The following is a 22068-nucleotide window of genomic DNA, read 5'->3' on the forward strand; positions in this document are numbered from 1 at the left end:
GACCATGTCCATCACTTTATGACCACAATGTACCCAACATCTGATGGCTACTTTCAGCAGGATAATGCACCATGTCATAAAGCTGGAATCATCTCAGACTGGTTTCTTGAACATGACAATGAGTTCACTGTACTCAAATGGCCTCCACAGTCACTAGATCGCAATCCAATAGAGCATCTTTGGGATGTGGTGGAACGGGAGATTCGCATCATGGATGTGCAGCCGACAAATCTGCGGCAACTGTGTGATGCCATCATGTCAATATGGACCAAAATCTTTGAGGAGCTTCCAGCACCTTGTTGTATCTATGCCACGAAGAATTGAGGCAGTTCTGAAGGCAAAAGGGGGTCCAACCCGTTACTAGCATGGTGTACCTAATAAAGTGGCCGGTGAGTGTATATTATAATCCACTACTGGCTTTAGTTGTCAATGTGAATACGGGAGGGAAAGCAGCTGTATATATACTGCTTACAGCAGAAAGAAAGAGAAGGCAAAAAAACAGGACAGAGAAACTATTTTCTTTAATAAAGTTTATTACAAAGTTTGCTTTTTAAAAATTTTCAATGTTGATTTATGTAATTTGTTTCAAAAGTTTAGTTACTTATCTGGTCCCAAACCCCAATGTGTATATTCATATAACTATTGGTTGACATTTGAACCTCAAAATATTTGTATTTATATAGTGTAATGCTTTCATTTAAAAGTGCTTTCTTCAACTAAAAAGCATGTATCTTCTATAAATGAGCGTAGAAGATAAGTGTCTGATTGCTCGATAACTTTCACAAAAAGTAAGATTATGTAGTTGCTCTCCTTTTTACATGTAGTCTCAGTATACAAGTCATAAGCAGTACAAGTCTACCCCCTGGAGGCAGTGCAGCCTTATAACCTTACTACATGACATATGATTCTTCAAAAAATAGCATAACAATGTTACATATCTCTGATATTCCTCCTACAAATGTATCAGTGCCTTCATGAATAAATTGGAAACCGTTAAAACCCCTTCAAAATGTAAAAGATACCTGTTATTAATACCCATGATCATTGCTAGAAATGTGGGGCAGATTTACTTACCCGGTCCTGTCGCGATCCCGTGGTGCGAGGATTCAGCTCTGCCACGATTCACACAATAATGTACATACAACGTAGTGATACACAATGGTCCACATTTACTAAAATAGTGCGGTCTGTACTATGTGCAGTTTGCCAGTGTAGTGTGCAGGGGGCGCCAGATTCATGATTTGTGGCGCCCTATCTTCATGAATCTGGTGCCCCCTATACTGCTCCGTCAGAGTGCACCAATAATATTTAGTGCACCTTTAACATGGGGTGTGCGACGCATTTCTGTCGGACTTTTCGTGATAAATGTCGGGCTTGGTTGGACCGAGCCAGGAACGCCCATTTTAGTGCAGAAAGTTGTGTGGCGTGTTGTCGCATGCGACACAAATGTGGTGCAGACACTTCTTAAATACAAACAGTTTTCACATAAAAGAAAGTGCAAATTCTGACAGAAAACTGGTGCAGGGTACAGTATATAGTACATATGTATAACCAGTGCACATGTACATTTATATACATAGAGATGAATGGAAGTGATCATGTATCAGATAATGTAGAGATAAAAATATGGCCAGAACTGCAAAGCAAAACATATAAATAGAATCAATTATGTGAATGAAGTACAGACAGTCTCCGAGTTACGTACAATATAGATTCTGTAGGTTTGTTCTTAAGTTGAATTTGTATGTAAGTCGGAACTGTATATTTTATAATTGTAGCTTAAGACAAAATTTTTTTGGTCTATGTGTCAATTGGATTTAAAAATTGTTTTCGGTTGTCGTAAGAACCGGGATTAACATTAAAGCTTAATTACAGACATCACTGATAACTGTTATAGCTCTTAATTGCAGCCTAAGGGTGAAGACACACATGGCGTTTTTAGGCCGTGCGTTTTCACATCGTTAAAAACGCATGCGTTAAAAAACGCATGCGTTTTTTGAAAACGCATGCGTTTTTGACAGGTTTGAGCAATTATCTTAATTCAAACTGGTCAAAAACGCATGCGTTTTTAACGATCTGAAAACGCACTAACTAAAAACGGCCCAAAAACGGCCTAAAAACGCCATGTGTGTCTTCACCCTAAGGCTAAAATACAATAAATTACTAACATCCAATGGTCCATTTGTTACTAGGGGCCGTCTGTAAGTCGGGTGTGCTTAAGTAGGGGACCACCTGTAGAACCAGAGAGACAGGTACATGATCCCATATAGTATGCTATTAAATTATTTGAAAAAAATTGGCAGAGATAAATGCTGCATATGGTAGTCAATGATTAAAGTGATACTTGGCCTGCAATAACAGTACAAGGTAATGGCACACAAGAAGACACAAGACAAGAAGTAAATATTTCCGCACTGAGGCATGAGCAACCTGAACGTGAACTCAGAATCATGTTCAGTTCCAGTGAAATGTTGCCATCTTCTGGCCATTAATTTCAATGACACCATACTCAGGGTGGATGGTGTGTTCTGCCTCTGGCTGCACCCCTTTTTACACTCCCTCTATACCCACTTGGTGTGGAGATGGCACGTATGGGAAAATAACCACAATTACTGTTTTTTCAGAGCTTCTATGCTAGTTTTCTACAGCTAAGTCCCTCATATACTGTATACAAGCAATGGTATTAAATACTCTATGGAGGCAGGGGGGTAAGTACTATGGGGGAGATTTAGTGCTTAGATAGAGGCAACACACACCCCAGTCCCGACAGATACATTTAGAGGCGTAAGCCTGTCGGGAGGGCATGCCACCCAGTAAAAATATGGCAGTTTTTCAGAAAGTACTAGCTCAATGCCTGCCCACTCCGCCGGTGGCGGCACCCCTCCACACCCATGTGGCGTAGTCACAAATATAATTGCAATTTCTTGCGCACTGAAAAAACTGCCTTAGAGGTGCTGATTAATCTCCCTCTATATACTAGCCGACACCTGGGACCTGAGTCTAAATGGCACCAGGTCTTCACCAGAGCCCGCCGCAAAGCGGGTTGGGCTTGCTGTGGCAGGATACCACCAGGTCGTTCCACAGGTGCGACTAGCCCGTGGTGGCAGCCAAAGTACCTTAGCAGGAGACAGTCTGAGGGTCAGGTCTAGGCACAAGGTCAGGTCAGGCAGCAGAGATGCAATGTCAAGTTCAATCTGGGGTCAGCAACGGGAGGTGGGAACGGGAACACAGGAACATGGGAACTCAGGAGAAGGAACACATGGGAGCAGGAATGAATGCAGGATACTCAGGAACACACAGGAATGCTGGAGACACAGGAACGCAGGAGACACAGGAACGCAGGATAATCGCTAGGGAGCTTTTTCTAAGGCTGTATTGCACAAAGATCCGGCAGGGGACACAGGAAGGGGCTGGAAATTTAAGCAATATGGCTGGCTGACCAGTGCCAATTATCAGCGTGCTGGCCATTTAAATTTCTTGAAGCTGCCATTGAAGCTTCACTTGTAGCTGACAGCACAGGGATTGCCAGAAAGGGGAAACAGACTGGACCCCATGGTCCGAGACAATGTACCGGTGATTAGAAACCGGGAAACCCGACAAAAATGCGTGATTCGGCCCCTTAGTAAATGAGCCCCAATGTCTGCGGAGAACACCAGGATATTGTCTAGATAGACCACAACACAGGTATAAAGCAAGTCCTTGAATATGTTGTTGACAAACTTCTGAAACACCTCTTGTGCATTACAGAGTCCAAAGGACATAACAAGGTACTCGAAGTGGCCATCTGGAGTATTGAAGGTGGTCTTCCATTCATCACTTTCTGCTATGAGGATGAGTTAATATGCCCCTCCCAGGTCCAACTTGGTGAAAACCATGGCACCACGAAGACGATAAAACAGTTCCGTGATCAGGGGTAGTGGGTAGCGTTTTTTCACCGTGACCTTACTGAGACCGCGGTAATCAATGCACAAATGGAGAGAACCATCTTTCTAGGCCACAAAGAAGAATCCCGCACTGGCAGGGCATGAGGACTTGCATATAAAGCCCTTCTGAAGGTTCTCCTTCACATAGGCCGTCATGGCCGTGGTTTCGGGAACAGATAGGGGATACACTTGACCCCGAGGAGGAGATGCTCTCGGCATCAAGTCTATTGGACAGTCATAGGGTCAGTGTGGTGGCAGAGTCTTAGCTTGCTTCTCTGAAAAGACATCAGCAAAGTCCACATACGGAGCGGGGAGACCCACCAGAGGATTGGAGGACTTCGAAAGCGAGACAGCAGAACAAGGACAAGGCAGTTCCAGACAATGTGACTGGCATTCTGGTCCCCAGCGGAGAACTTCACCTGTTTTCCAGTCAAGCACAGGTGTGTGGCGCTGCAACCATGGAAGGCCCAGAAGAACTGAAGAGGTGCATCGGATTAGAACGTAAAAGGAAAGTCTCTCTTTGTGCAAGACCCCTACTTGTAGGCATAGGGGTTCTGTCCACTCTGTCCACTTGCATTGGTTCCTCTGAAACTGTTATGGCGGGTGGTTGAAGCGGTCTTTGAAAGGGCAGACCTGACTTGCGGTAGTTCCAGACGTTGCTCCTCAGAGCGCTCAGTAAACTGGATATCTATCTGAGTGGCCAGAGAGATTAAATCACTCAGTTTAGATGGAAGATCCCTTGCAGACAGGGTGTCTTTGATCTGAACCGACAGTCCCTTCTTAAAAGTTGCAAGCAAGGCCACGAAAATATATGTTTTTATGATTTTACAATCCATATTTTATCATTTATGCTATTTTTATATTTTTCACCATATTCAATCCGTTTCACACATTTTGTAGAGGTGGGCACTTACTTACTTAATTAGTTTACATAGTTTACTTAGTTCGCATAGCACACATCATAGAATTTAAGTAAAGATTTAGGTATATATTTCTTTTTATGTCGCTGGTCCTATTCGTTTTCCCATTTTGAAAATAGAATTGTATACTTCTCATATGCTCCAGTTTTAGATCCAATAAACCTTTTTTTTAATATCTGGTGTACAGTGTGAGTTGGTGCTAGGTGTTTTAATTTCAATCCCTGTAGAATATAGCCAGCCAGCCCCCCAGTATATAGCCTGCCAGCCCCCTGTAGTATATAGCCTGCCAGCCCCCTGTAGTATATAGCCTGCCTACCCCCCAGTATATAGCCTGCCAGCCCCCTGTAGTATATAGCCTGCCAGCCCCCCCCAGTATATAGCCTGCCAACCCCCTGTAGTATATAGCCTGCCAACCCCCTGTAGTATATAGCCTGCCAGCCCCCCCAGTATATAGCCTGCCAACCCCCTGTAGTATATAGCCTGCCAACCCCCTGTAGTATATAGTATGGAGCCTCTCCGCTGCTCCGGGTTCCCGCCATTCTGCTCACCTCACCACGATCCAGTGATGACTCCGGCAGCACGGCGCTCACGTCTCGGCCACCTAGTGCGCGCGCACGGCAGCTTCAAGAAATTCAAAGGGCCAGAGCGCCGATAATTGCCGCTGGCCGGCCAGCAACATTGCTTAAATTTTCAGCCCCATCCTGTGTCCCCTGTCGGATCTTTGTGCCTCACAGCCTTAGAAAAAGCTCCCTGTTTATAGGGCTGCATCATCTACTGCTGAGCCCAGGCTGCGTCTATCCATGTCCTCCAAATATGACGGTGAGGCCAAGTCGTGGAGGAGGGGCTTCGTTACTCAGTGCTCCCTGCATATCGAGCTGATGCCTTCACAATTTGCCACAGAAGGGCTGTGGGGTTCGTGATCAGCCTTCTCTCCGGGAAAGCCCTGGAATGGGCTACTTCCCTCTGGGGTAGAAGTTACAGCTGAATTCACATCTTTAATGAGTTCCGGTCTGTCTTTGAGGAATCTGCTTGAGCATCTTCAGCTGAGTCTGCGGGGCAAGGTTAGTGCAGAGATAACTGTATATGTACTACAGGAGGCTGGCAGGCTACATACTACAAGGGGCAGGCAGGCTATATACTGGGGGGGGGGCAGGCAGGCTATATACTTCGGGGGGTTGGCAGGCTATAAATTGGGGTGGTTGTGACCAATGCATTTCCCACCCTTATACTCGAGTCAATAGGTTTTTCCAGGTTTTTGTATTAAAATTAGGGGTTTCGGCTTATACTCGGGTCGGCTTATACTATATACGGTATATGCGGTAACTAAGGAGAACAGCACACTCTGTGAAAAAAACAAAAAAGTGCTGAAAAAGGGGCTTATTTTGTTGAGGAAAAGCCATAATATATTTCCTTCATTTAGAGGCCGTAAAGTCTCATTTTTATGGATGATTTATGGATAGATGCCACATTTTGGTCCTGCAGAGGTGGGACATCACTCAATATAGCCAAACAGTACCAGCTTACATTAGTGGATACCCTCAGTTGTTAATCAATGTATCCAGGAACCAACCATTTATTTGCAGAGAAGAAAAGGTGCAGCACTCCATCTAATCAGTGAAAAAACAGCGTTCTTTATTCCCCAAACTTGGGGAAGGTTTCAAAAATTATAGGTGGGGGGAGGGGGGATAAGTGGGTTAAATGAAAGCTATGATACTTTGCATGGGTCACTGTGGGAGACAATATAAAGGTTGGGGGTTTATAAGTGAAAGACCACTATTTGGGCTCAATAGGGGCAGGCAAATGGCGTTAAAAGTAATAAAAAAAAAAAATTAGCAATTTTTGTTCTTCTTTTAACAAACTAAGGGTCTGGTTACACATATCGCTAGAGCAACGCTAGCACCCCCGGCCCAATTTCACGCATATGTGCTTGGTCCGAGGCACACCCCCAAGTGCTACGTGTGACCGCACCCTAAAAGTTGGGAGGTTCCCCAATGTTTGAAGGGTTGTCTTTTAGGGGAAGTAGGCATGGTAAGTTATTAAAGGACATCTATCACCATATCAAGGATTGTAAACCAAGCGCACCAACATACTGGTGTGCCACCCTCTCGCAGGATCTGCTCTTCTTTTACCATTATTTTTAAGAAAAAGGGGCTTTCAAAATTATGCAAATGAGCCCGAGGGGCTCCAGGATCCATTAACTCCTATGGAGCCTGTAGCCTCTCAGGCTCATTTGCATAATTTTAAAAGCTTTTTTTTTTTTAAACCAGGGCATAAGAAGCTAAAAGAAAAGTTGATCCTGTCAGAGGGGGTATACACCAATATGTCAGTGTGCTTGGTTTACAATCCTTAATCTGGTGATAGATGTCCTTTAAGGATTTTTGAAACTTTGCATGGAAAAAAAACATGCACAAAATTAGTGGAAATGTTACTTGAGCATTCTTATTTTCAAATTTTGGTAATAAAAGTTAACCCGTATATAATTGGAAAACCTATCCAAGCTAATTAACAGTCTGGTGAACACAACATATCACACATAATATGACTGCAAAGGCCTAATAAAGGATATAAAATACAAGGATGCATAAAGAGCAGGATACAGGGTTATATACATTAGCAGGGAGAAGCCATTATCCGCTGGCCGCAGTAAAGATGGCCGCCTGGGCGTCAGCGGCTCCGGGTGATTCCCCAGAATCCCTTGCGCTGCCCGGAAGACTGTGCTGTTGACAATATGGCGGGGGCTGGAGCTGCGGCCGGAGGAAGGAGGAGGAAGTGTCATTCATGTTAGGACGGCTGGGAGGGGGTCTCCTTGTCACCACAGAGCTCGGGCAGCGGCGTCCCCGGCGTCCCGTGTGCCGGGTGAGGGGAGCCGGGGCGCCCCAGTATGCGCTGAGAGAGCCGGGCACATCCAGGAGCCGGCAGCGCCATGTCCTTCTTCCGCAGGAAAGGTAAGAGCTGCCAGTGCTATGGAGGAGGGACCAACTTATCCTGCAGGGACCCCAAGGAATCACTAATGGGGGGCATTCATCTCTCTGAGTATGGGGGTACAGGGGGCACCTGTATATCAGTATAGGGCATAAGTTGTGTTTGGGGGGAAATCTGCACCCCTCTATACCCCACTGGGTTTACCACAGTAATAGACACAGAACAACGTTAAACCGTCTGATGTTATCACGACACGTGACGCTCACGCCGCGCCGACCCCATTATCACTGGTTAAAATAAATCCCATCATTTTTGCAGCTTCAGAATTCATGAAAATTCAGTGTATTTCCTGCAACGGGAAACTAGAGGACACATCCTGTCCGGATCTACCCTAAAGATGACCCCGTCACCTCTAACCTCCTGTCTCTTCCCGAAAATTAGAATTGGAAACTTTTGCTCTAACACACTGTTATTCCTCCTGGCAGTTTATAAATAGGTTGACGAATCACAAGGGTCAACTTGTCAAAGGGGTGTGTGACTGCACATTTGCACGAATACTGATTGGACGGTATCAGATTGTAAGGACACGCCCCTCTGTCTTCTAGTTACATCCAGTTAACGAGTAATTTTTACATTTTATTAGTAATAACAAAGGGATGTTCTATGAGAAGATTGTACTTTCTGGATTAGACCTGTCAGAAGAGGGAACACCTACCTGCCCTGCCCTGGTTCCTGCATTACTCCTGGACTTCTACTTTTGGGTCAGCGCCTGACTGGAAGTTTCAGGGGGTTATGAGACCCGTTTCATCCATTGAGTGGTCTCAGATACAGGACTGCACTTCCATCTTCCAGGGGACTTCACTTCCTGTGTGGTCCAATGGTCCGAGGAGTCCACTCAATAAAGTGGGTTCTATGACTCGTTCAAATGCCCAAAACTGGAAATACTGGAGCAATGTGAGAACTGGCGCAAGGGAACGGTGTGTGTTTTTATTTCTTATTTGGCCTCTTGGGCTGGAAGACCCTTTAGAGCACTTGTGATGCCCACAATCAAGGTGTCATACCCACTTATTTCCATAAAATGAACTTAAAAGGGCGATCCAGGCTTAAGGAATCCCCTATCTTTAGGAAAGGTAATGGATCGGAGACAGCATCGCTGTCTATGGGAACACTTCCCTCTGATCAGCCTTTAAAGGAAATCTACCATCGAACTCAAGCACTTGCTCATAGATCCAGGCACTGTGACTGTGATAATCTTATATTTGTTATCCATGGCCTCCTACTAAATCAACTTTTTTAATTATGCTAACGAGTCAAAAGCGTTCCTGTTGCTGTTGCTGCTACCGGGCTCTTATACTGTCTCCCCCTTTGTTCGCTAAGCTTTTCCCCCTTGCTCGGCATGCTGTAATCTTGCACAGTGGAAAGCAAGGAAGTGCTCCTGCACAGTGTTACTGCCAGTGACTCTGCAGCACGGAGGGGATTTGGTAACGCTTTCAGTTTTAAAAGTTGATTTTATAAGGAAGTAGGCCATAGATAACTAATGTGAGAAGATTACCACAGTGCGTGGATCTATGAGTAAGGTTCGCCAGGCTGTTAACTGGGTAGAGAAGAGGGAAGGGGAGCAAAGCAGGCTGCGCGGCTCAGACATGGTGCACTGCCTAGAGCTAGCTGTAGTTATTGTTACTAGCTGGCGGCTGCCATATACAGACCTGTTATGAAGCCTAAATCTCCCTGGTTTATCATGCTGGACTTTGATGGTAGATTTCTTAAAAATTGAGCGGCTGTAATAGCGGCTGTATTATGTAAGACATTGGGGCATATTTACTTACTCGGTCCCTGAGCGTTCCCCGTTCCAGACTGTCCGACGAGGATGAAGTCTGCCGTGATTCATGAAGATCGTGCACCCGAGATCCTGCATGTGTTACTTCCCCGATCAGGTCCGCCGGAGTTCACCTTTTTCCGGGTTCATGCAAGTGCTTGGGTTGCGACACAATTTTGACTTTATACCCCCTTCCTCAGGTGACCTCCACCATAGTCCACCAGTAATAGGAGACTTACCACTGTGTGTGGGGTTGTCATTAATCCCATACACTCCACTGCTACTCCGCTGCGGATTTCCTGCAAACTTTCACATAATTCGCTAAGTGTGTAAGTGGCCTTACGGATCGCTGTTAGTTTCATCATTACCTCGGCTGACTTCCATCCTGTGTCACCTGCTCTGTTGTCAGGAATTCGGGATAGCGGATTGTTGACCCAGATATATAAGCAGGTCAGTTTACAAGCCGGTTTCTCCATGGATGGACAATGAGTAATACGCACTCTGCACTTTTATGCTGTGAAGCCTCGCGCTGCCTGGGGCACAGAGCGTGAGAGGATCCTCTTCATATCCTCCTGAAAATACAATGCACTGAGAAATCTGATGTTGTTGTTTGTTTTTTTTTTTTTTTTTTATTCAACCTCTAAATGACCAGAACCTGTTCTGATATTAATGATGATAGATATGTGTGTGTATGTGTATATATATATATATATATATATATCTATCACTTTTCCCTCTTTGTTCTAAGGAGAACATTAATTGATGATTTTCTTGTTTATTTTGTTACAGTATCGCATTGTAACCCGCATTTTTCTTTTTGCCCGTTCTTATTATTCTGTCAATGTTCTGTTCTCTTTGCTGCTGTAAATTTCCCCACTGTAGGCCTAATAAAGAATTATCTTATCTTATAATATCTTCATTAAATGGTTAGATTTTATGGTAACCCAAGAGTAACCTCCCATAGTAATAGTCATACTGTGCGGGGACACTTAGTAGGCCCAGAGACATTGCTTCTTCAGAGAGAACAAGATTTTTTTTTTTTTAATAAATATGCAAATCATTCTGCAAGTGCACAAGGGGCGGCCTGAATTGTCTATATTTAGTTGTGAGTATTCTGATTTAACCCTAGGATCACCCAATGGCAGCCCCTTTCAGTAGTGACAGTTTTAACCTCTACCTCTATATAATTAGGTAGGTCCTCCCCCACTGCACCATCAGGCTTATCTACATATTCAAAGAAAGAGGATTCTCTTGGCACAAGAAAATGTGGGCAATGGCCTAATGCACACGACCGTATGCATTTTGCAGTCCCGTTTTTTGTGGTCGTTTTCTGGCAGAAAAAAACTGACCAGTTGTCACCTGTATGTAACCCACTGTGAACTAGCAGTGTCTACAGAAAAATATGTTTGTCCGGCACCCACATGACATGGTCTCCTGGGTAACCCACTGCAAAAACAGTCCCTATGTGGTGGACAACACCGTATTTAGGCAGTTTTTTTTTTTGTACTCGCATGGAAAGACCGTATATCAAAAAACGCTAAAAAATCAAATGTTCTGTTCTCTAATATTGCGGTCTGATGGGCAGTTCAGTGTGGTGAGAAATACGGTGACCAGATACATAGCAGGATTTCCTATTAAGGACAATGGGGCAATTTTTAAGCTGCAAAAATAAATAAATACCTTGCTGTTGCATGAGGCCTAAATGACCATGTTTTGTTCTTGGATCGAAAAAAAACAAACTAACAAAAAGGCACCATTGTGTATTAGTGATGTAAATTGCCGAGCACAGCGCCCAGCTATCATAAATGGAAGTAAGGAAGATAGAAGAACTCTGCGTGGGGCTATTTAATAATGAATAGAGGGACAGGGCATAGATATTCGTGAGAATGAATGCCATGTTGCCCAGATTGATTGGGGTCCTATTCTTGTGACCGGTGGGGTCCCATCTTTTGGACCGGCACTGAAAACTTTAAGTTGGGACAATTTCAGAGTTAATCTACTTGATCCTCCACAGAGTGTGCGTGTACATGGGAGTGTCAGGTGGAATAGCTGTCAGCAAAACATGCAATTTTAATTTACGACTGTTTAAGGCAAGTAGCCACCAATTGCACAGACATAATAGCAGGACTGGCAACAACAAGTAGTAGCGGAAGTAAGAAATTGGCTAATTATATATGTATCAGATTCTATGGGATTTGCCAAACCCCTCCATGTAGAGACCATACAACTGGATGTGTAATGCAAGGCTCTGATAGCTTCAGTAATTCTCCATTTACATGGAAAGACTTTTTTTTTTTCTCTTTTACCCATCTTTATAGTATTTAGAATCATCATAATCTGATACTGTACATTTTCCAGAACTATGTTCCCTCTAGAGAACTTCAGCTCAGTATGTAGTAGTACTGTCATTGATTGTAACTGGGGATGTCGCCCCTTTTATAATTCAGGATTGAGGAACAATAGAAATCAGCAGTTTTTACTGTATTTGCCACTCGTCTGCCTTAAAGGGCAGGCTCTATTTTTAGGTTTGTTGTGAAGGAGAGTGCACCACCCAGGCCAACTACGAGTCATTGTCCTCGGAGCAATGACGTCGTCATTCCAGTCTGACGGGGTGACGGCGCCCCACACCTTATTGCTCCAGGATGTCACCCTAGTGCTAAGGGAGCAGCTGTGCCATAACATGAATATCTATTGATTTTGATGACCAAACCTAAGAACAGTGATCAGCATTATTAATAATAATTCTTTATTTAGTGCACACAGATTACGCAGTGCTGCATAGAACTTGCCAAATCAGTCCCTGCCCCCATCGGGCTCACAATCTAATCAACCTATCAGTGTGTTTTGGAGTGTGGGGGGCGGCGGACCCGTAGGAAACCCACACAAACACAGAGAGAACATACAAACTCTTTGCAGACCTGGGACTTGAGCCACCAATTTAGAGGGGTATTTTCCACTAAAGTGATCTCTTCATGTGCTACCAATTACACAGTCTTGGGCCCCATGCATACAACGGTGTGCTCACCCGGGAGGTAGCACACGGCACTGTGCATGAGGGAGAAGGCGTGAGCACTCATCACCCCCTCCCCATTTTGTAGAAAACTAATCAGTCGTGTTGTAAAAGCAGATAAGATGCATTGATTGGTCACGGTGCAGTGTGCTCATCACGACGTTACCGGATACCATAGACCTCTTTAGGGATCTGGACGCAAATTGTCTGGCCGTATCACCAGCCCCTATGGGGTCTTACAATGTGGAAGCAGCTTGATGTCTTCAATCATCAGACCTCATAATCTACTTTAAATGACCTTGTGTTGGGCCCACATGGAACTGAATTATACCCTAATAAGTGTCAGACTCCTTTAAGGCCTATATAGTTTAATTTTTTTTTTCCGTTGTTTTTCTTTTTAATCATAGTCCTGTTATGTATATGGTGTTAGTTTACAGAAAGGTGCAGCACCAGGAAGTTAAAGGGAACCTGTCATACACAGCTGCAGACAGTGTTAGGTTCTGACCCTGAAGATCTGTATAACCATACACTTGTGATACAGCGCTAAATTTTCCAGGATTGTATCTGGATTTGCAGCACTTTTCACTGTCCTGCTGAACAGTTTCTCCCGTCTGAGTAAGGCTACTTTCACACTTCTGTGTGCTTGCCCAGGTGAAAACACAGCAGCGCGCTGGAGTTAGCCAAGAAAAGGTATCAACAACTGAGGACTCTCAGGGTGCTGTCACACTTGGCGTTTAGGATGCCTCTGGACGCGTGTGGCAGAAGGCGTGCATTTTTTAATGTGTAAGCAGATGTGAAAATGTTATCACGGCTGCTTTCACTTCCAGCAATGAAGAAAAACGCTTCCAAAGTAGCCAAACGCAGTGTAACATTTAAAAACGCATGCGTTTCGGCACTTCCAAAACACCAACTTTCAACTATTTAACCATCATATCCTTTAACACTTTTGCGGACTGTTTATTAAAAAGGGGTATTCTCTCTATATACTTCTGCCTCTGTCAACTATATAGAAACTAGGGGACAGTTTAGACTCGGCATATCCCCCTCCCTTAAAGGGGTATTCTCGTCTGGGCAGTCACATTCAGTTTCATTAATCTGCCATATATGAACATGTCTTCAATTAGATGTTATTAAAAAAAATGTTCCTGTGTGAAGATAATTTCTCATAAATGTAGCCATGTGGTTCCTTAGAAACGAGATGGCTTCCGTGGTTACGGCCACGTCTGATAGATTGAGTGCACAAAGAAACAAAAGGCTTTGGTATATGAAATGTCCGGGAGTTACTGCATGTCCCGCACCATCCTGTAGTAATGATTGCAGAATCCAGGTGGTCCGGCAGGGCTCTATAGCGCATATCTGCCCACCGATTCCAGAGTGTGACGTGGTCGTATCCGAGGAAGCTATCTCGTTTCTAAGGGACAGAATGACTACATTTATGAGAAATTATCTTCACACAGGAACATTTTTTTTAATAATATCTGATTGAAGAAATGTTTACATATGGAAAATGAATTTAATTAAATGTAAATGCCCAGATGAGAATACCCCTTTAAGTATCTCACTGCGGGCGTTGTCCAGCTCCTGAATGATTGGTATCTGCCCACAGTAGTCTCAGGTCCTGTTCTGTATCCTGGAACACATTTTTCCAGAACTGCTGAAGAATTTATGATGTTTTACGCAAACCAACCGCGTCAATACAAATCTCGCTATGCGCATGGCTTGTTTTGTCTCGGGTCCTATACACTAATATATAGCGATGATCTGGACTTTGAGCCTCCAGAAATTTATACTGCAGATTTCTTTACAATTTTACAAAAGTTGCAGGAAATACATTGTTTCCGTTCACTTTTTACACTGCTCCTCGTTCTGCCGGATTGTTTCTGTAATCCATGAGTTGTACAATGAAACACATGAACCCATAAGGTTACGTGCACATCTCCAGGTACATGTAGACGCTGTGGGAATGCTGATAAGTTTATTGCACACAACAATAGAGCAAAATAAGTGATTACTTGCTGTTGGATGGATTTTTTAAATAGATTTTCATGGGGAGAGGAAATGAGCAGCAGATATTGTCATTCATTTCTGTGGCAGATTTGTGCTTTTTATTTTTAATAAATATTAGTGACTTATCCTACGGATCAGATGATTGCAGGGTCCGGGGATCTGATGTGATGTGAAGCAGAGCCAGTCTCCCTCCATGACCAATCGACTACTCTGCTGTGATTGTAAGTTTGGAGTGAAACCTACAATCACAGTTGCCACAACAAATGCCACCAGTTTTCGTGTCAATGAGGTCTGTCCATCTGAGATGAGGCCATATTTTTGTGAAATTGGCTTCAGTAACACTCGCTAAATTAATATTGCTAAAATAGACTCCTCTTCATATTGTGAAGACCTGTATAGTTGTCTGATATTTGTCATCCGTACACACCCAATTTAGGTATTTATTCCCTGACCTCTCCTGAAAAGTGATTCTGAGAGTGCCGGGTAACTTTAGGCCACATTGAGATGTGCACAATACAAACCCACTTATAATAATGTCTGTTTAGTGACCACAAACCTCATGACTCAGACTGGCAACATAATATAGAACTCGGATTCTATTGCTTTGTGTCATTTTAACTGCAGATACAATTGAACCATATGATATGCACCTCAGTCATCTTAATGGTTCCTTAAAGGGGTTGTCCGGAGGTTGAAAAACACAGCTACTTAATAACTAAAACAGCGCCACACCTGACTATTGTTTGTTTCGGTATTGCAGCTCTATAGAGATGAATGGAATGTAGTTGCAATACCACGCTCTACCCATATTCAGGAGCCATGTTTTCTAACGTCTGGACAACCCCTTTAATCATTGCACAACTTCATCACTGTTTTGAGTGTCAAGTTACTTGTACTTTTAACTCGTACCCTAAAGTTGGGCATAGACCAGCCCTAGGGGCTATGTCGTCCCATAGATTGGGGAAGAGACTACAGTCCCACAAGTGCTGCCTGGAGCCCTTTGTAGCACATACTGTCGTAGTCTTTTGCGTGCGATGAAGGGATTTCTTGTATTTAATGTAGCGCGCCTTCTCTAGAAAACAGAAAACCTGTCTTGTTTTTATTGGAGGCCTTTAATGGTCAGCGAGTCTAATAACTCTTAATCTGGGAGCAGTCACATGTCCATGGAAAAAGAGAGCCCTGAAGAAAGTGAGGATATTAATAAGAGGCTGAAACACTGACCCCTTTGTTCTTACCTTGTTACTGGCGGATTAGTGGAAGGCCGGAATCATGTGACATTGTCCGGCGGTCAGACACGTCATTGTGCTCCCTGTAAGACAAAATGATCTGAATCTCTTGAATGTGTTAGCACCGCAATACCAAGAACGGCCTCTTGTAAGTGTAAGGCGCCCTGGTGGTCAGCAATGAAAAGGACTCCAATATCCCAACCCCCTTTAACCTCTTAAGGACGCAGGGTTTTTCGTTCCCAATGGTGGGTATTAGCAATATTCATCAAACCCCACCTCTGTATGATGAGGACTCACAGCCTCCGCACCTCTGTGTCGTACATGTATGGCACCGAGCGTGAAGGAGTTAAACAAATGATCAGTAAAACTGACAGCGGTCCAATATATTTATATATCTACACTATATGTGAATTATAAGCTCTACATAGAAACCTGTTTTGTTAGGTTCCTCTATAAAGGGGCTTCCTTCTCTGGGGTCTGGTAGAAGTTATGCCCTATGTAATAGATTCTCGAACGGGAAACCTATAAACCCTGAATTAATTCATATGATTAAAAATTAACAATTTCTCTTTTCTTCCTAACAGTGAAAGGAATAGATCAAGACAAGCCGGATGGGAAAGTATTTAAAGGTAACATAGTTTTTAATTTTCACTTGATTACGGTAACCCCTTCATGACCGATGGTCATTGGTGCCTGAACGTCCAGGTCGATTTTAAACGGAATCAAACCGATACGTGTGACCGCACCGCAACAAAAGGCTGCTTCTCCCTGATGCTTTTTTTCACACTGGTACCAACGCCATTGTGCTCTTAAGTTACTTACATACCAAGAATATGTCTTACAGCGCTTCTGACCAGAGCAGGAACCAGACATTTTCCTCTCCCCCCGTACGGAGATCAATCTTTACTTTCCATATCCAGAATCTACAGTAATAATTCACATCCTTCTGATTCTAAACATTTCGGGTTTTAATCGCAGTACATGTACAGGCGGTCCCCTACTTAAGGACACCCGACTTACAGACAACCCATAGTTACAGACAGACCCCTCTGACCTCTGGTGAAGCTCTCTGGATGCTTTACTATACTCCCAGATTGCAATAATCAGCTGTAAGGTGTCTGTAATGAAGCTTTATTGATAATCCTTGGTCCCATTACAGCAAAAAAAAGTTTAAACTCCAATTGTCACTGGGGCCAAATTTTTTTTTTGTCTGGATCTACAATTATAAAATATACAGTTTCGACTTACATACAAATTCAACTTAAGAACAAACCTCCGGACCCTATCTTGTACGTAACCCGGGGACTGCCTGTATATCCCACCCAAATGTTGTAAACCTGTCCTAGTTAGCCTGCAGCATTTTCATGGCAGAGTTTATAAGGTGGAATTTACCACTCAAGTTATATTAGTTTGATTTTCTAAGTCACTGTCCTATAACACAATAATACAAATATTCTCTTCTCTCTCCTAGAACTTGCACCAACACCAGTACATTCCCCATCAAGAAGTCCGAAAAAAGATGCCTTGCGGGAGGCGGCCGGACCAAGCCATGTGGCTATCAACGCCATATCGGCCAATATGGACTCTTACTCGAGCAGTAGGACGGCTGCACTCAGAAAGCAGCCGATTTACATGGAAGCGACACATTTTGGAGACCTTGGTAAGAGACTGCTCCTAGTTCATCCGGGCTGTACTATGCTGAGAGTATGTACAGGGAGCTAGGTGCACCTTCCTAGTCCTTTACTTCTTGTATCTGAAGATTTGCAATGGACGATATAGTCTATTTGCTTGTGGTAGGAAAGTGTTTTTATAGTTTTACTCATTTTCCTTGTCTCTTCTTGCAGGTCGATCGTGTCTAAATTACGAGTCCCAAGATGCCAAGTCGAGCCTCTCCAAAACTCTTGAACAAGTTCTACTGGACAATGTGGCTCTCCCTTATTTTATTCAGTTTATGGAGCTCCGGAGGATGGAACACTTAGTGAAGTTCTGGCTGGACGCTGCAAGTTTTAACTCCACTACCTGGTCACGGATAAGAGCGTTCAGCTTAAATGCAGTCAAGCACAGCACTTTGGCAGAGCCCGTGTCACCGTCTATTAAAAGGCCTGATGAGACGTCTCCTGATGCTGCCCAGCAAGACCAGGATTTCTCTAAAGTGCCACAGCATACATCCAGATTGAAAGCCTTAGGTTCTACAGCAAATCAACACAGAGTTTCACATCATTTAAAGACTAAACAGAAGATGGGGAGCACGCCGGCTGTCCAGCCACAACTGTCTACGGACCAGCAGTCTTCCAAGCTAAATGCGCCGAGCAGAAATAGCCTGACACGTGAAGGGCTAGATGACACGTCTCACCAACTAATGAAGAGTAAGTGCGATATTTCCAGATCTACACGTTACTGAAATAATGTTATGTTAATGAAATATTCTGTGGAGGGATTCTTGATTTATTCCTCTCACAGAAAGCTACACACTTACACACCAATAGACTCAAGTGAACAGTAATGAGGCAAGTTGTTGATAAATATCCATTTGTTTCACTGTTTAGTTGAGTCTATTGGTGTGTACTAGCACCTCTCTGCTACATTAAGTATTGGACTTTGATACTTGAATTGATTAATGTAGCAGAGCGGTGCTAGAGGATTTGAAAGGTGATAGTCTAAACAAATGCCCAAATATGATCAAAAAAGTAATTGGAATTCTATACTTTCTGTATAAGGCATGTGTGCTGCGCATCCGCAAAAAAAAGTAGATGTCCGTGTTCAGTTTGTATCCGCATACATGTCTGAATGTCATCCGTCATCTTACAAAGAACGTGATGGCAGAGGATTCCATTGACTTTTATATATAAAACACAGCTCAGCCACCCTTACTGTATATTTATGGTTTGGATATTATAATCACAATACACTCCTCGCTAGCAGAGAAGGTTCTATCCCTACTATTCTAGTATTTTGTGTTGAGGCATCATGGGATTAAAGGGGTTGTCCCAAGTTTAGAAGTTATCCTTTATCCTGAGGAGAGGGGATAACAAGGTGATCAATATTGGTTTGACTGCTTGCACCGTTCAAAAACAACGGGACCACCTCTATATGGAGAAAGTGGATCATGTCCTCCTGAATGGATGGAGCGCCAACTGAGTATACGCTCTGCCGCTCTTATTCTATTGGAGTTTCAGAGTTAGTGAGTGAGTGGATCGGCCGGTCACATAATCTTCCTGTTGCTACATTAATTAGTGATCCCCCGTCCCCATATAGTGGGTATCTCCTTCTTGTGATCGGTCTCATACTGATCATCTTGTTATTCCCTCTCCTGTGATTTGGGGAAAACTTGTTAACTTGGGGAAAGTTTGTGAAATGTTAGAATCTAGAAGAGTTTTTTTTTTTTTTTTTTTTTTTTTTTAAAGCATTGTAGAGGCTGCACTGCAAAAAGTTTATGAGAAGTATTGTCTGTTGTTGGAGGTATACCATCTGCGATCTGCTCCGGAGACACGCGTGCAGAACGGTGTTCTCCGCAATAGTATTTGAAGAACAATATGTGTGAAGAACAACTTGCAGATGTTTGGAAACATCTGCAAAGCGCCCTGTGTGGCGCCGGCCTAAGTGTCTTGCATATAAACAATGCAAAACACCAGGTGCTGGTTATGCTGATTGCATGCGGATGTGAGAGCGGCCTGTGCCCCGCATCGGGTGTTTGCATTGCGTTTGTGAATGCACTACACTTGCTACATTAAGCTGCACCCTGAAATCCAAGGAAAGCTCTTTTTTATCTTGTTGTGTTACTTTATCTTGTTGTGTTACATCTGAAGGTTATTTATATTCAATGTCTGTTTCACTCCAAAAATAACATTCGGTGACTCAAGTCTTCAAATGTTTTCTTGAGTGTTTTTTCTTAGCCACATTTAGGGCTCTAGATTCTGTTGTTTTCTGAAGACATTATATTAATCGGAGCAAGTTCTAGGCCTTATATATTCAGCACCATTAGAAGAAAAAAAGTTGGGGTTAAGCTTCTTGCTATGGTCCAGGACATGGAGTAAAAATGGTTGATTTAAAGAAGAATTGACACGGGTATGTCAGAGTGGAAATCACACGTATATTGTGTTATTTAGCCTCTAAGTCACTCGATCAGCAGACAGACTTGTCAATGTACCTCATATATTGTGTGTGACAAACAGATCTCCCCAGTCTCTTATCAGAGATGTTGAATGAAGATGTGAAGAAAAGAGGTAGGGTTTTTGGAGAGTTTAATGTACAATTTTGATGAAGATCTTTATTATATGTTTGATGGTTTATTAAAAGTGATAGTTATGTGGTGTCTTATACAGTCTGTAGCACATTGTTTGATGTCCAGGCATTTGTTGCAGGTATAGAACGGGATGCTGTAAACACTTTCACCAAATACATTTCTCCGGATGCTGCTAAACCCATTCCCATCAGTGAGGAGATCAGGAGTGATATTGTAGGTAAGTGATTCTTCACATTGCCAGTTTCACGCTCTCGGCCCCCCTCCGCCCGGCCTAAGGCCGGCGCCACACGTAGCGCTTTGTCTGCGCTTGCAAACGCAAAGGCAGACAAAGTCGCGCCCTCCGGGGTGGGCCTCGGCCCGATCACATCGGCGTTTCTATGGAAACGCCTGCGATCGGGAACGAGCCGCCAGTGTTTTGCGTTAATTTTGCGTTAATTTAACGCGAAACACCGGCGGCTTGTCTGCGGCTTGCAAACGCAGACAAAGCGCTACGTGTGGCGCCGGCCTTAGCCTGTGTGTGAATTAGATCTGCCGCCGTTTTACGGAAAATAGCATCCATTTTTTTGTTGTTGTTTTGTTACAGCCGAATAAAATGGGTTATTGCCAAATATCGTATTTGGATCACATGTCCGGGTTGTAATAAGTTTTACCTCTCCCTTCCCCTTTAATATGTGTAATTGAAATGTTTTTGTTACGCTCATTTACATATAAATGTCATTGTTTGCAGCAAAGATCTGCGGTGAGGATGGCCAAGTGAACCCCAACTGCTTTGTTACTGCACAGTCCATAGTATTTAATGCCATGGAACAAGAGTAAGTTATCAAAGTTACTATAACACTGATAAGTGTGAATAATCTCTGGTGGGCGTCTATAACACATGGCAGACATAGTATGGTACACAATATACCGTATATACTCAAGTATAAGCCAAGTTTTTAAGCTGAAAAACCCTAAGTCGGCTTATACAAACAAAAAGTGTACTCGCCTTCCGCCGCTCGCTGACGTCACAATGCCTGCAACGGACCGGGACACGGAGCCGATGCCAGGGCTGCAATGTATTGAAGAGGACCTGCCGGGGGACGTGGGAAGGTGAGTACACTTTTTGTTTTTTTTCCTACAGACTATGTGACCCGGGGGCCAGCCGGCCGGCGGCAGGCCGTGTACCGTGTGACCCGGGGGCCGGCCGGCGGCAGGCCGTGTACTGGGGGCTGTGACAAATACATTTCCCACCATCGGCTTATACTCGGAGCGGTTTATACTAGAGTATATACGGTATACAAAAAGTGTCATACGATGAGTATGATACACGTATCATTTAACAAGACAAGAGTAGGCCTCTCATGTTATTAACGCCACAGGTTTAGAGGCTGCACTGTGAGTGTCACTTCATTCACCCCAGTTCTGTAGCACCTTAAAACTTGATTACTATGTTGCCTTATTAAAGATAGGAATCTCATCTGTCACATTCCATCAGACCTCTGGTTCTGTGATCTACAGAAATGAAGATACATACATTTTAAAAAAAATAAATAACGGTGGGGGGGTGTTATTGGATTTTCAGCTCCAGCTCACATTCTCAGCTTGGTCTTTAACTCTCTGTTTGTCTGGTTTTATGGATCAATGAACCACAAGCCTGATGTGATCTGAAATATAAGATTTGCTATGACACCACAATGTTTTTAAGCATAATAGAACCAAAATAGGGGTGTCTAAAGTGGCACTCCCCCTGCAGCCTCTAAACTTGACTCCTCTCAGGCAGAGTGACTCTCTTCTGCTCATTGTTGCAAGACTTTAGTGAAGGATAAAGTAAATGACGTGTGTGTTTATGTCCCCGCTTTACAGGCACTTTTTAGAATTTTTGCGCAGTCATCATTTCTGTAAATACCAGATTGAGGTGCTGACCAGCGGAACAGTCCACCTGTCGGATATTTTGTTCTGCGAATCGGCGCTCTTTTATTTCTCAGAGGTAAGGTCACGGCAGTGGTTTTACATATTTTACAT

At 43.5% G+C, this 22068-nt stretch overlaps 1 protein-coding gene across 1 annotated transcript in view; it reads left to right on the forward strand.

Moving 5' to 3' along the window:
- Positions 1 to 7491: 7491 nt before the first annotated feature.
- AKAP10 (A-kinase anchoring protein 10) overlaps positions 7492 to 22068 on the forward strand; it is a 28345-nt gene continuing 13768 nt past the window's right edge. The window contains exons 1-7 of the mRNA XM_072138432.1: positions 7492 to 7788; positions 16409 to 16453; positions 17296 to 17484; positions 17669 to 18190; positions 20186 to 20284; positions 20795 to 20879; positions 21910 to 22033. Of these exons, the coding sequence (XP_071994533.1) occupies positions 7767 to 7788; positions 16409 to 16453; positions 17296 to 17484; positions 17669 to 18190; positions 20186 to 20284; positions 20795 to 20879; positions 21910 to 22033 (1086 nt within the window). The 5' untranslated portion in view covers positions 7492 to 7766. The remainder of the gene's footprint in view (positions 7789 to 16408; positions 16454 to 17295; positions 17485 to 17668; positions 18191 to 20185; positions 20285 to 20794; positions 20880 to 21909; positions 22034 to 22068) is intronic.

The sequence above is a fragment of the Engystomops pustulosus genome, chromosome 2, assembly GCF_040894005.1.
Source record: "Engystomops pustulosus chromosome 2, aEngPut4.maternal, whole genome shotgun sequence".
Lineage (NCBI taxonomy): Eukaryota > Metazoa > Chordata > Amphibia > Anura > Leptodactylidae > Engystomops > Engystomops pustulosus.